The sequence below is a fragment of the Pristiophorus japonicus genome, chromosome 17 (genome assembly GCF_044704955.1).
Source record: "Pristiophorus japonicus isolate sPriJap1 chromosome 17, sPriJap1.hap1, whole genome shotgun sequence".
NCBI classification, from domain to species: Eukaryota; Metazoa; Chordata; class Chondrichthyes; family Pristiophoridae; genus Pristiophorus; species Pristiophorus japonicus.
In genome coordinates this window covers 107,346,917-107,361,779 of record NC_091993.1, presented here as the reverse complement: position 1 = coordinate 107,361,779, position 14,863 = coordinate 107,346,917, and the positions used below count along the sequence as shown (strand labels likewise).

The following is a 14,863-nucleotide window of genomic DNA, read 5'->3' as shown; positions in this document are numbered from 1 at the left end:
GAGATGGTGTGGGACACATGGAACCTTTTAACCATCTGAATAGGCAGATATTTTATTGTTTCATCCAAAGGATGACACCTCTTATAAGAGAACATTTCCTCAGTATTACATTGGAGTGTCAGCCTAAATTATGTGCTCCAGTTCTGGAGTGGGGCTAGAACTGATAATCTTTTGATTCCATGCTGGCAGCACTAGCATCTGATCCAAACTAACACTTGTAAGCAAATACAACCCTGCAGAATTATAAAGGTACAATATACTCCTTTTTTTGTATCCCAGTAAAGTTATGAAATTGAGTGGTGGGAAATTAACAGAAAGTTAACATGCTGGTACAGCAAGCAATTAGGAAAGCAAATGGTATGTTGGGCTTTATTACCAAACGATTGGAGTATAAGAGAAATTATATAGGCCCTGATGAGACCACACCTGGAGTAGTGTGTACAGTTTTGGTCTCCTTATCTAAGGAAGGATATACTTGCCTTAGAGGGAATGCAACATAGGTTCACTAGACTGATTTCTTGGATGGGGAGGATTGTCTTACAGGGCTTGACAGGGTAGCTGTTGGGAGGATGTTTAGGACTGAAATGAGGACAAATTTCTTCACTCAAATGGTTGTGAATCTATGGAATTCTCTTCCTCAAAGGGCTGTGGAGGCTCAGTTATTGAGTATATTCAAGACAAAGCGATAGATCTTTGGATACTAAGGGAACTAAGGGATATGGGGATAGTGCAGGAAGGTGGAGTTGAGGTAGAAGATCAGCCGTGATCTTATTGAATGGAGGAGCAGGCTTGAGGGGCTGAATGGCCTCATCCTGCTCCTATTTCTTATGTTCTTATGAAATAGTATGTTAGTTGCTCTGAGAAGGTGGTGGTGAACTTTCTTCTTCAACGGCTGCAGTGCTTTGATATAACTGAGTGTCTTGCTTAGCCACTTTAGAGGGAAGTTAAGAGTCGACCATGTTGGTGTGAGACTGGAGTCACTTATAGGCCAGATCACATATTGAAGGCAGGTTTCCTTCCTTATTGGATATTAGTGAACCAGTTGGGGTTTTACGACAATCCAACAGCTTCGTGTTCTGACAACACAGAAATGGTTTTTAGGGGTTGAAGGGGAGAAGTAGGGCTGGGAGTTTTCATCATATATATTTAAGCTGACCCAATGCCTGTGAATTATGTCACCATGAGCAGCAGTTGGATGAGGAAGAGGTGAGGGCCAGAGATAGATCAAGGGGTTAACAAGCACAAAGCTTTTTTGCTGCTAATTTTCACAAATACATTCTCAATGTGAGCAAAACTCAATGTAGTGCTCCTGATGGAACCATAACTACAGCCAGTTACTTAATGTCGACTATTGCATTTTCCTCTTGTCAGTTGTTAGATGCTATCGTCCTGAATCGATTGTAAATGGCCGAATGGTAGCAGGATTTCAGTATACCTATAGATATCGGGACACGATCAGCTACAGATGTAATCCAGGTTATGAAATGGTTGGCAACGATGTCATTGAATGTAGTGAGACCAGCACATTTGTGCCCCCACCACCTATGTGCAAACCACGTGAGTACACATCTCTTAAACTTAATGGATCTAAAGGATGTGAGTTGACCTTTTCTCAAGTCTGTTAAAAATGTATCAATGTTGCTTTGGATTTTTCCTAGTTGACCCGAACATGTTGATTTCTTTCTTTCTGCTCTTCACTCCTACAAGTTGGTTTTAAAAATGATATTTGAGTACTTTTCAATGACTTAATGAATAAAGAGAACACTGTAGTTTAATGCTGATCTTTCATCCATGAATCTATGCTGAATTGGCTTGAAGAAGTTTCCCTTATGTATTACAAATGAGTAGAAGGTTCCTTGGCAATAATTTATTTCACAAGTGAACTTGAACTATCTATAGCCTCGGAACACTCACGATATGTATTGCAACAGAAACAACACAAATCCAAAAACATAATTGTAGTAGACATCTGTGCCTATACATAGTAGTTTGTCACTTAATGAATATTTGTCTGACACTTCCAATGTTGATCCTAGCTGGAGAGGCACCAGTAGAAGCCAAGGTGTCTTCCAAGTAAAAGGTCTGGAGCAACTGCAAGATATTCAGTGTTATTCATAGGCGGTCCCTCGAAATGAGGATGACTTGCTTCCATGCCAAAAGAGGATGAGCTCACAGGTGTTTCAATGAAGGACCCGAACTACATCCTCAAGGGTGGAAGATGCCTGTGCGTGGATTTTTTTAACGTGTGGTGGCCGTTGCACACCAGCCACCACACGGGCTTGACAGAGCTAGGTCTTGGTCCAGTGGCAAGGATTATGCAAGACGACTGGAGACCAGCTCTGCTGCACGGACCTAGTGCACGCACATATCGCAGTGTGGGCTGGGCCCGTGCTGCCCTTGTGCCCCTGGCCCCAAACTCACACCTCCCCTGGGCCCTGATCATGTCCCTCTACAGTCTATCGCTGCTCCTTCGCCACAACCTCGCCGCTCCTGTTGTGTCTGCCCACGCTCCAATCACCGACCTGGGCCTTGATGACGTCACTCTTCGCTGCCGTCGCCCTCCTGCGCCAGCTCGCTGCTGCTTTTATGGCCCCGACCTGCCTCTGGTGTTCTCACGCAGGTCGGGTCCTCCGCGCCGCCAATGTTATTAGCCAACTGCTCAGTACATGGATTCAATATTGGGACATATGCACAGCTCGCTCTCTGAGATACATACTCTACAGAACCATTGACTGGTAGAACAACTGTTGACATAGAGAATGCAAGACATTAGTGCCTCTTATTGCAGGAACATCAGTTCAAAGTGCTCTGGCTGTGGGTGATGCAGGTGAATTTTCTATGCAGTTGTGTGCAATTATGACAGGCAAATTTTGACAAATGATTGGAAATGATCATGGGGGACATTTTGATAAAGTTTACAGGTGTTTAAGGCAAAGATCGATAGATTTTTGGATACTAAGTGAACCAAGGGACACGGGGATAATGCGGGAAGGTGGAGTTGTGGTAGAAGATCGGCCATGATCTTATTGAATGGTAGAGCAGGCTCGAAGGGACGAATGGCCTACTCCTGCTCTTATTTCTTATATTCTTATGTGTTCAGTTGTCTGTCCTTAGAGAAGCTGCAGAATGCATTTGTTTATTTTTAGAGACCTAGGGCCCAAGTTTCCACATGATTCGCGCCTGATTTTTAAGAGCAACTGGTGGAGAACGGACTATTTTAGAAATCGCAATTCTCCACATTTTTTTTTCTGCCGTTCTAGTCAGGTAGAACAGTTCTAGTTTAGAACAGAATTTTTTCTTCAAAAGGGGGCGTGTCCGGCCACTGACGCCTGATTTGAAAGTTTCCACAGTGAAAATGTACTCCAAACTAAAGTAGAATGGAGCCAGTGAAGATTTTTGTCGAACTGAAAAAACCTGTTCTACACATTAAAAAATCAGGCGCAGGTTACAAATTAGGTGTCCAGAACGAGGTGGGGGGGGAAGGGAACTCATTAAATTCGACAATAAATCCTTATTTATACTTCTACAAATAAATCCAACCTGAATAAACATTTATAAGCCAAGAAAAGATTAAATAAACCATCTTCCTACCTGTGTGAAAGTGCTTCAGCCAGGGAGAATTCTGCAGCTGTTCGTGCCGCTGAGCGAGAGAGGGAGGGAGAGAGAGAGAGGGAGGGAGAGAGGGAGGGAGAGGGAGAGAGAGAGGGAGAGAGGGGGAGAGGGAGAGAGGGGGGGAGGGGGAGAGGGAGGGGGAGAGGGAGGGGGAGGGGGAGAGGGAGGGGGAGAGGGAGGGGAGGGAGAGGGAGGGGAGGGAGAGGGGAGGGAGGGAGAGGGGAGGGGGGAGGGGGGAGGGGGAGGGGAGGGGGAGGGGAGGGAGGGGAGGGAGAGGGGAGGGAGGGGAGGGAGGGAGGGAAGAGCGGGGGGTCGGGGAACAGGAGCGGGTGTCGGGTCGGGGGGGGAGCGGGTGTCGGGTCGGGGGGGGAGCGGGTGTCGGGTCGGGGGGGCGGGGAGAGCGGGTGTCGGGTCGAGGCGGTGGGGGGAGCGGGTGTCGGGTCGAGGCGGTGGGGGGAGCGGGTGTCGGGTCGAGGCGGGGGGGGGAGCGAGTGTCGGGTCAGGGCGGGGGGGGGGAGCGGGTGTCGGGTCAGGGCGGGGGGGGGGAGCGGGTGTCGGGTCAGGGCGGGGGGGGGGAGCGGGTGTCGGGTCAGGGCGGGGGGGGGAGCGGGTGTCGGGGCTCGGGTCGGGGAGGGGAGCGGGTGTCGGGTCAGGGCGGGGGGGGGAGCGGGTGTCGGGGCTCGGGTCGGGGCGGGGGGGGGGAGCGGGTGTCGGGTCAGGGCGGGGGGGGGGAGCGGGTGTCGGGTCAGGGCGGGGGGGGGAGCGGGTGTCGGGTCAGGGCGGGGGGGGGAGCGGGTGTCGGGGCTCGGGTCGGGGCGGGGGGGGGGAGCGGGTGTCGGGTCAGGGCGGGGGGGGGAGCGGGTGTCGGGTCAGGGCGGGGGGGGGGAGCGGGTGTCGGGTCAGGGCGGGGGGGGGAGCGGGTGTCGGGTCTCGGGTCGGGGAGGGGAGCGGGTGTCGGGTCGGGTCTGGTCGGCGGGTGGGGGGGGGGAGTGAGTGTCAGGTCTGGTCGGGAGGGGAGCAGGAGCTGGCCGTGGGAGGAGCCCCAGTGAGGCCATTGGGCCAGGGCTAGGGGCTGCGTGCTTCGGGCCCCTCCCACACAGTTCGGCGCCTGGAGCTACTGCACTTGCGTGCCGACTGTAGCGCGCATGTGCAGAGGTCCTGGCACTGTTTTCAGCGCCGGGACCTGGCTCCGCCCCCTCCACAGCTCGTGCTGGCTGCGCCGAGGGCCAGAGGACCTGTAAGGCGGTGGAGAATACCGAGGATTTTTTTAGGCGCCGTTTTAGGCGCGAAAAATGGGCGCCCAGCTCGGAGGGGCGCCCGTTTTTTTTCTTGTGGAAACTTGGGCCCAATAATCCAGAACAAAATGTCATTTGGAAAAGTATGGGTTAATAAATGAAAGTCAGCATGGATTTGTTGAAGGCAAATCATGTTTGACTATCTTGATCAAGTTCTTTGATGAAGTAACGGAGAGAGTTGATGAGGGTAGTGCAGTTGATGTCGTGCATATGGACTTTCAAAAGGCATTGGACAAAGTACCACATAATAGAATTGTTAGCAAAATTAAATTCCATGAGATTAAAAGGATAGTGGCAGCATGGATATGAAAATGGCGACGGGACAAAAAGCAGAGAGTTATGGTGAACGGTTGTTTATCAAGCCGGAGGGAGGTATACAGTGGTGTTCCCCAGAGGTCCATTTTAGGACCACTGCACTTTTTGATATATATTAATGACCTGGACTTGGGGATACAGGGCATAATTTCAAAATTTGCAGATGATACAAAACTCGTAAATGTAGCAAACAATCAGGAGGATAGTAACTGACTTCAGGAGGACATAGACTGGTCAAATGGGCAGACAAATGGCAGATGAAATTTAACGCAAAGAATTGTGAAGTGATACATTTAGGAAGAATGAAGAGAGGCAATATGAACTAAATGGTACAATTTTAAAGGGGGTGCAGGAACAGAGAGATCGGGGGGGTATATGTACACAAATCTTGGACAGTGGCAGGACAAGTTGGGAAGGCTGTTAAAAAAGTATATGGGCTTTATTAATAGAGGAATAGAGTACAAATGCAAGGAAGTTATGCTAAACCTTTATAAAATACTAGTTAGACCTCAGCTGGAGTATTATGTTTAATTCTGGGTACCACATTTTAGAAAAGATGTCAAGGCTTTGGAGAGGGTGCAGAAGAGATTTACCAGAATGGTACCAGGGATGAGGGACTTCAATATATGGAGAGTCTGGAGAAACTGGAGTTATTCGCTTTCGAACAGAGAAGGTTAAGAGAAGATTTGACTCAGGTGTTCAAAATCATGAATGGTTTTGATTTAGAGTAAATAAAGCGAAACAGTTTCACTGACAGAACCTGAGGTGACATGAGGGAACATTACTTTACGCAGTGTTGTAGTGATCTTGAATGCACTGCCTGAAAGGGTGGTGGAAGCAGATTTAATAGTAACATTCGAAAAGGAATTGGATAAATACTTGAAAGGGAACAAATTACAGGGCTACGAGGAAAGAGCAGGGGAGTGGCATTAATTGGATAGCTCTACCAAAGAGCCGGCACAGATACGATGGGCCGAAATGTCTCTTTCTCTGCTGCATCATTCTATGATTCTCTCAACTCATGCATCTCTTTCTTTCTTTCTCCACAGTGTCCATGTCTCTTTGTCTGTCTCTCCAAATCTCTCTCCCTATGCAGTTTTGTGTATATCTGTTATTGTGATGTTTTTACATAGAACATAAGAAATAGGAGCAGGAGTAGGCCATTTGGCCCCTCGAGCATGCTCCGCCATTCAATACGATCATGGGTGATCTGATCTTGGTGTCAACTCCACTTCCCTGCCCGTTCCCCATAACCCTTGACTCCCTTATCGTTCAAAAATCTGTCTGTCTCCACCTTAAATATATTCAATGGCCCAGCCTCCACAGCTCTCTGGGGTAGAGAATTCCAAAGATTCACGACTTTCTGAGAGAAAAAATTCCTCCTCATTTCCGTTTTAAATGGGCGACCCTTATTCTGAAACTGTATCCCCTAGTTCTAGATTGGACATTAAATGCAGACATCCTCTCTGCATTTATCCTGTCAAGCCCCCTCAGAATCTTGTACGTTTCAATAAGATCACCTCTCATTCTTCTAAACTTCAATGAATATAGGCCCAACCTGCTCAACCTTTCTTCGGAAGACAACCCCTTTTCTGCCTAATTATTTTGTATCTCTTGGTCTTTCTGCTGCTGCTTGTCTGACATCCAGTATTGGATGAGCTGAAATGTCCTCCAATTAAATATGGGGAAGACCAGAGCCATTTTCTTCGACCACTGCCACAGACTCCGTTCCCTCACCACCAGTTCCATTCTCCTCCCTGGCCACTGTCTGAGGCTGAACCAGAATGTTCGCAACCTCTGCATCCCATTTAACCCTGAGTCGAGCTTCCGACCTGATAATCCTCTCCATCACCAGGATCACTCACTTCCACCTCCATAATATCATCTGTCTCTGCCCCTGCCTCAATTTTTCTGTATGCTTTTGTTACCTCCAGACTTGACAATTCCAAAGCTCTCTTGGCCGGCCTCCCATCTACCACACTCCATAAGCTTCAGCACATCCAAAACTCTGCTGCCCATATCATAACTCGCATCACTCCTGTACATTGGCTCCCAGTCCAACGATGACTCCAATTTAAACTACACACCCTTGTGTTCAAATCCCTCCATGGTCTCATCCCTATCGCTGTAACCTCCTGCAGCCCTACAGCCCTCTGAGAATTCTGCGTTCCTCCAATTCTCTCTTGTCCATTCCTGATTTCCTTATGCCTATCTCTTTGACCAAGCTTTTGACCACCTGTCCTAATATTTCCGAATATAGCTTGGTCCCAACTTTTGTTTGACAACACTCCTGTGTAGTGCCTTGGGATATTTTAATACATCAAAGGTGCTATATAAAGGCACGTCGTTGTTGCTGGATCTCTCTGCATGTCCACCTGATTTTTGTCACTGTGCCTGGCTTTTTCTTGGATGATCCTTGTTTCCATTTAGCTGTGAACCACTGCCTTTTTATTATCGCCGACTTCTATCTCTTACCAATGTCTGCTGTAATGTTGGGGGACGGTTGCGCTCCTGTTCCTTGGAGCTTCACATAAATAATTTCAAACCCATCTTTGCTGGACCTCTTGGGGTTTTATCCCCCATGGAACTAAGCAGAGCCTGCTTGGCTCGCGCTCGAATCAGTTCCAACCTAAAATGGTAATTGGAGTCCTAGAATCCCAATTTGTATATTAAAAGGGACTTACTGTTTGAAACAGGCAGATGCTTTGGCACTCAGCAATACTTTCAAAATGGTGCCAGCATCATTGTTGGATTTAATGGGATGGTAAGGCTATTGACTCCATTTTGAGGCTGTGATCCATTTAACATCAGGTGCAATAAGTTAAAACTGCCCCCTTTGTGTGTGTGTGTGTGTGTGTGTGTGTGTGTGTGTGTGTGTGTCTCACTCTCAATATGCTAATATTTTTGTTTTTCATGCCTTGAATACAAACGTAAAGTTTTTTTTCTGCTAATTTGCACGGAGCTCACTGTAGGATGCAAGTAAGACTCTGTTTTGTGGTCCAGACAGTCAGTTATGCAGTGGAAGCTGATGTGTTGTTCTCTTGTCAGCTGTTGAATGTCACCTTCCTGAACTGCCTACAAATGGCCAAATACTGTCCGGATTTGGACCTACATACAGACGTTGGCAGAAAATCACCTACAGCTGTAATGAAGGTTATGAAATGGTTGGCAGCAGTGTCATTGAATGTAGTGAGAACAACGCATTTGTACCACCACCACCTACCTGCAGACCGCGTGAGTAAATATTTCTTAAACCCCGACAGTACCAAAGAATGTGAGTTGACGTTTTTGCAAATCTGTTAAAAAGTATGAATATCTGAATGTTGCTGTGGATTATTCCCAGTTGATATTAACAGACTGACTTCTTTCTTGCTGTCCTTCATTGATTTTTTAAAAATATTATTGGAATGCTTTTCAATGATCCAAAGAGCAAAAGGAATTCAATCGTTTAATGTTATATATTGGTCCAATTTAGAATGCAAGGTTTTATATTTTATTATTTATTGTGAACACAAAAGCACATTGCATCCAGGAATCCACGTTGAACTTTTTGAGGGATAGTTACCCTCGTGTATTACAAATGAATAGCAAGTTCTTCCCAATATTTCATGTTGTATATGAAACTCAGGCACCTACACACAATGCAACAGGACCAAGACACTCGCAAAGCATCATTGTAGTAGACACCTAAACCGATAAATGGAGGTTTGTCACCACATAAATATTTGCACTTCCGTTGGTTCAGGCTAGTTGTCGAGGATATGTAACAGTTGAGGCACCAGCAGAGTAACTGGTGGGCATGGAGGACAGCAGGTCTGTCTTTTAAGTAAGAATGTGGAAGCCAGTGCAGAACAGTCACAGTGGAATCGGTCTGTTGCTTAGTATATTACATAGGATATACAGCACAGAAACAGGCCATTTGGTCCAACCAGTCCATGCCAACGTTTATGCTCCATTCGAACCTCCTGCCACCTTTCCTCATCTAAATCTATCAGCATAACCTTCTATTCCCTTCTCCCTCATATGCTTGTCTAGCTTCCCCTTAAATGCAGCTATACTATTCACTTCAACCACTCACTGTGGTAGCGAGTTCCACATTCTCACCACTCTTTGGGTAAAGAGGTTTCTTCTGAATTCTCTATTGGATTTCTTGGTGACTATTTTATATTGATGGCCTCTAGTTATGCTCTTCCCCACAAGTGGAAACTCTCTCTATCTACTCTATCAAAACTTTTCATAATTTTAAATACCTCTGTTCTGTCACCCCTCAGCCTTCTTTTTTCAGGAGAAAAGAGATCCAGCCTGTTCATCCTTTCCTGATATGTATACCCTTGCATTTCTGATATCATCCTTGTAAATCTTCTCTGCATCCTCTCCAGTGCCTCTATATCCTTTGTATAATATACTGACCAGAACTATATGCGGTACTCTAAGTGTGGTCTAACCAAGGTTCGATACAGGTTTAGCATTACTTCCCTACTTTTCAATTCAAAACCTCTAGAAATAAACCCTAGGCTTTTTTTATGGCCTTGCTAACCTGTGTCGCAACTTTTAGTGATGTGTGTATTTGTACTCCGAAATACCTGTACCCCACCTAGACTCGCACCTTCCAAGTAATTCTTCCTTACAAAATGTAATCCCTCACATTTATCTGTGTTAAACTTCATTTGCCAATTATGTGCCCATTCTGCAAGTTTATTAATGCCCTCCTGTAATTTGTTGCAGTCCTCCTCAGTATTGACAACCCCCCCCCCCCCCAATTTGGTGTCATCTGCAAATTTAGAAATTGTGTTTTTGTTTACAAAGTCTAAATCATTAATATAAATTGTGAACAACAGTGGTTCCAGCACTGATCCTTGTGGAACACCACTACCAAGCTTCTGTCACTGTGAATAGCTATCTTTCATCCTTACTCTCTGCTTTCTGTCTTGAAGCCAGCTAGCTATCCATTCTGCTACTTGTCCCCTGACTCCACATTCTCTGACCTTGTTCATCAGTCTATTATGGGATACCTTATCAAAGGCCTTTTGGAAATATAGATAAATTACATCTACTGCATTACCATTATCTACTCTCTCTGTTACCTTATCAAAAAATTCAGTGAGGTTGTTCAAGCAAGACTTTCCCTTTTGAAATCCATGCTGACTATTCATTATTATATTTTTGGTTTCTAGACGTTCTTCTATTTTCTCCTTTAGTAGGGATTCCATTATTTTTCCTACCACCAATGTTAAGCTCACTGGTCTATGATTCCCTGGACATGTTCTATCCCCCCTTCTTAAATATAAGTATTACGTTAGCTATCTGCTGGTCCTCTGGCACTACGCCTTTTTCTAACGAATTATTAAATATGTGTAGTACTGCCTCTGCTATCTCTTTCCTAGACTCTTTTAAAATGCGTGGGTGCAATCCATTCAGACCAGGGCTTTTATCCTCTTTGAGTTTGTTTAGTTTATTTAATATATCCACTCTTTTTATTTTAAATGCACATATCGTATTACTAATCTCATCATCCAATGTCATGTCCACCTGTTCTATCTCCCTGGTAAATACTGAAGCAAAATAATTATTTAATATTTCTGCCATTTCTCTATCATTACCTGTGGTATTATTCTATCTATCCCTAATGGCCCTATTCCCAGCCTAACCTTCCTTTTTTATTGATGTGCCTGTAAAATATTTTACTATTTTGTTTTATGTTCCTTGATAATTTAATTTCATAGTTCCTCTTTGCCTTCCTAATTGTCTTTTTGGCTTCTCTCCTAATCTTTTTGTATTCACCCTTATTATGCACTCCCCTGCTGTTTATGTATTTAATGTATGCCTCTTTCCTTACCCTCAATTGTTCCCTTACGGCTTTATTCATCCATGGAGTCTCATTAGTGTTTATTTTGTTTTTTCCTTTCAGCGGAATATATTTTTCCTGCACTCTGTTGATCACCGTTTTAAATGTTTCCCATTGCTGTTCTACATCGTTGTTTGCCAATATTGTTTCCCATTTTATTTTCCAAAGTTCTATTCTCAGCCCCTCAAAATCAGCGTTTCCCCAATCTTTTACCCTGGTTTTCATCATACTTATGTCCTTCTCAATTATCATCTTAAAGCATATTATATTATGGTCACTTGCCGAGATGTTCCCATACTTTTACTTCTCTTATCCACTCTGGTTCATTCCCTATTACTAGATCCAATAGCAAATCCTCCCTTGTTGGGCATTTTTCTTATTGGGTTAGAAAGGAGTTCTGTACAGATTGTAGGAACTCCCTTCCCATCTCTCCTATCTTCTGTCCAATTGATATCAGGGTAATTGAAATCCCCCATGATTATTATTCTATGTTTTTTATTCATTTCCCTCATTTGTTTGCATATTTCTTCCTCCACCTTCCTTCCATAGAAACATAGAAAATAGGTGCAGGAGTAGGCCATTTGGCCCTTCGAGCCTGCACCACCATTCAATACGATCATGGCTGATCATGCAACTTTAGGACCCCATTCCTGCTTTCTCTCCATACCCATTGATCACTTTAGCCGTAAGGGCAATATCTAACTCCCTTTTGAATATATCTAACGAATTGACCTCAACAACTTTCTAAGGTAGAGAATTCCACAGGTTCACAATTCTCTGAGTGAAGAAGTTTCTCCTCATCTCAGTCCTAAATGGCTTACCCCTTATCTTTAGACTGTAACCCCTGGTTCTGGACTTCCCCAACATTGGGAACATTCTTCCTGCATCTAACCTGCCCAATCCCGTCAGAATTTTATATATTTCAATGAGATCCCCTCTCATTCTTCTAAATTCCAGTGAATATAAGCCTAGTCGATCCAGTCTTTCTTCATATGTCAGTCCTGCCATCCCGGGAATCAGTCTGGTGAACCTTCGCTGCACTCCCTCAATAGCAAGAATGTCCTTCCTCAGATTAGGAGACCAAAACTATACACAATATTCAAGGTGTGGCCTCACCAAGGCCCTGTACAACTGCAGTAAGACCTCCCTGCTCCTATACTCAGAACCTCTCGCTATGAAGGCCAACATGCCATTTACCTTCTTCACCGCCTGCTGTACCTGCATGCTAACTTTCAATGACTGATGGACCATGACACCCAGGTCTCGTTGCACCTCCCCTTTTCCTAATCTGTCACCATTCAGATGACTACACCTATTAGTGTGATTGACCCTTTATTATTTTTCATCTCTATCCATATGGATTCTATTTTTGTCTTGCTGATAGCTGTGTCACTTTTTTCTGCTTCCATTATGTTATCCCTAATATGTAAATCGGGAAATTGTGTTGGGGAAATTGATGGGATTGAAGGCCGATAAATCCCCAGAGTACTTAAGGAGGTGGCCTTGGAAATAGCGGATGCATTGACAGTCATTTTCCAACATTCCATTGACTCTGGATCAGTTCCTATCGAGAGGAGGGTAGCCAATGTAACCCCACTTTTTAAAAAAGGAGGGAGAGAGAAAACAGGGAATTATAGACCGGTCAGCCTGACCTCAGTAGTGGGTAAAATGATGGAATTAATTATTAAGGATATCATAGCAGCGCATTTGGAAAATGGTGACATGATAGGTCCAAGTCAGCATGGATTTGTGAAAGGGAAATCATGCTTGACAAATCTTCTAGAATTTTTTGAGGATGTTTCCAGTAAAGTGGACAAAGGAGAACCAGTTGATGTGGTATATTTGGACTTTCAGAAGGCTTTCGACAAGGTCCCACACAAGAGATTAATGTGCAAAGTTAAAGCACATGGGATTGGGGGTAGTGTGCTGACGTGGATTGAGAACTGGTTGTCAGACAGGAAGCAAATGGGTACTTTTCAGAATGGCAGGCAGTGACTAGTGGGATACCGCAAGGTTCTGTGCTGGGGCCCCAGCTGTTTACATTGTACATTAATGATTTAGACGAGGGGATTAAATGTAGTATCTCCAAATTTGCGGATGACACTAAATTGGGTGGCAGTGTGAGCTGCGAGGCGGATGCTATGAGGCTGCAGAGTGACTTGGATAGGTTAGGTGAGTGGGCAAATGAATGGCAGATGAAGTATAATGTGGATAAATGTGAGGTTATCCACTTTGGTGGTAAAAACAGAGAGACAGATTTTATCTGAATGGTGACAGATTAGGAAAAGGGGAGGTGCAACGAGACCTGGGTGTCATGGTACATCAGTCATTGAAGGTTGGCATGCAGGTACAGCAGGCGGTTAAGAAATCAAATGGCATGTTGGCCTTCATAGCGAGGGGATTTGAGTACAGGGGCAGGGAGGTGTTGCTACAGTTGTACAGGGCCTTGGTGAGGCCACATCTGGAGTATTGTATACAGTTTTGGTCTCCTAACTTGAGGAAGGACATTCTTGCTATTGAAGGAGTGCAGCGAAGGTTCACCAGACTGATTCCCGGGATGGTGGGACTGACCTATCAAGAAAGACTGGATCAACTGGGCTTGTATTCACTGGAGTTCAGAAGAATGAGAGAGGACCTCATAGAAACGTTTTAAAATTTTGACGGGTTTAAACAGGTTAGATGCAGGAAGAATGTTCCCAATGTTGGGGAAGTCCAGAACCAGGGGTCACAGTCTAAGGATAAGGGGTAAGCCATTTAGGACCGAGATGAGGAGAAACTTCTTCACCCAGAGAGTGGTGAACCTGTGGAATTTTCTACCACAGAAAGTAGTTGAGGCCAATTCACTAAATATATTCAAAAGGGAGTTAGATGAAGTCCTTACTACTCGGGGGATCAAGGGGTATGGCGAGAAAGCAGGAAGGGGGTACTGAAGTTTCATGTTCAGCCATGAACTCATTGAATGGCGGTGCAGGCTAGAAGGGCTGAATGGCCTGCTCCTGCACCTATTTTCTATGTTTCTATGTTTCTATGTACAGCTACCCCACCTCCCCTTTTCCCCTCTCTATCTTTTCTAATTATTTTATACTCTGCAATGTTTAATTCACAGTCCTGATTTTTCTGTAGCCATGTCTCAGTAATCCCTACTATGTCTGGTTCCTCGCAACACATGATTGCCTCCAGTGCCTCTGTTTTATTAGGGACACTGTGTATATTGCTGTACAGACAGTTTAACTCATTTTTAATAGAATTTCCTCTCACTTTATGTTTAACCATCATTTTAGACTCCTGTTCTATAGCTCTATTTATTCCCTTGCCATCAATGTCCTCCCTTACTTTATTCTTTCCTATGCACTCTTTTTCTGTTTTGTTTATACTTAAGTTGGTTACATTTCTTGTAGATCCCTCTCCCCATCTTACTAGTTTAAAGACTTTGCCACCTCCCTATTTAGCCTTTCTGCTAGGACACTGGTCCTATCCCAGTTCAGGTGGAGCCCGTCCCATCGGTACAGCTCCTTCCTGTCCCAGAACTGGTGCCAGTGTCCCATGCAAAGGAATCCTACTTTCCCATACTAGCCCTTCAGCCACATGTTAATTCCCCTGATCTGTCTGCTTCTGTAGGCTTCTATGCCTTTTCCTCCAGTGCCCTGTTTTATTAGGGACACTGTGTACCTTACTGTACAGACAGTTTAAGTCATTTTTAATAGAATTAAGAGATTATTATCCTCGAGGTCCTGCTTTTTAATTTTGCAGAAAGAGGGGGTGCCAGACTGCCTGTTAGCAACCCAGCCTAATCCGC

The 14,863-nt window shown here is 44.9% G+C and overlaps 1 protein-coding gene across 1 annotated transcript in view; it reads left to right on the top strand.

Moving 5' to 3' along the window:
- Positions 1 to 1,412: 1,412 nt before the first annotated feature.
- LOC139228020 (sushi, von Willebrand factor type A, EGF and pentraxin domain-containing protein 1-like) overlaps positions 1,413 to 14,863 on the top strand; it is a 79,012-nt gene continuing 65,561 nt past the window's right edge. The window contains exons 1-2 of the mRNA XM_070859171.1: positions 1,413 to 1,596; positions 8,271 to 8,456. Of these exons, the coding sequence (XP_070715272.1) occupies positions 1,413 to 1,596; positions 8,271 to 8,456 (370 nt within the window). The remainder of the gene's footprint in view (positions 1,597 to 8,270; positions 8,457 to 14,863) is intronic.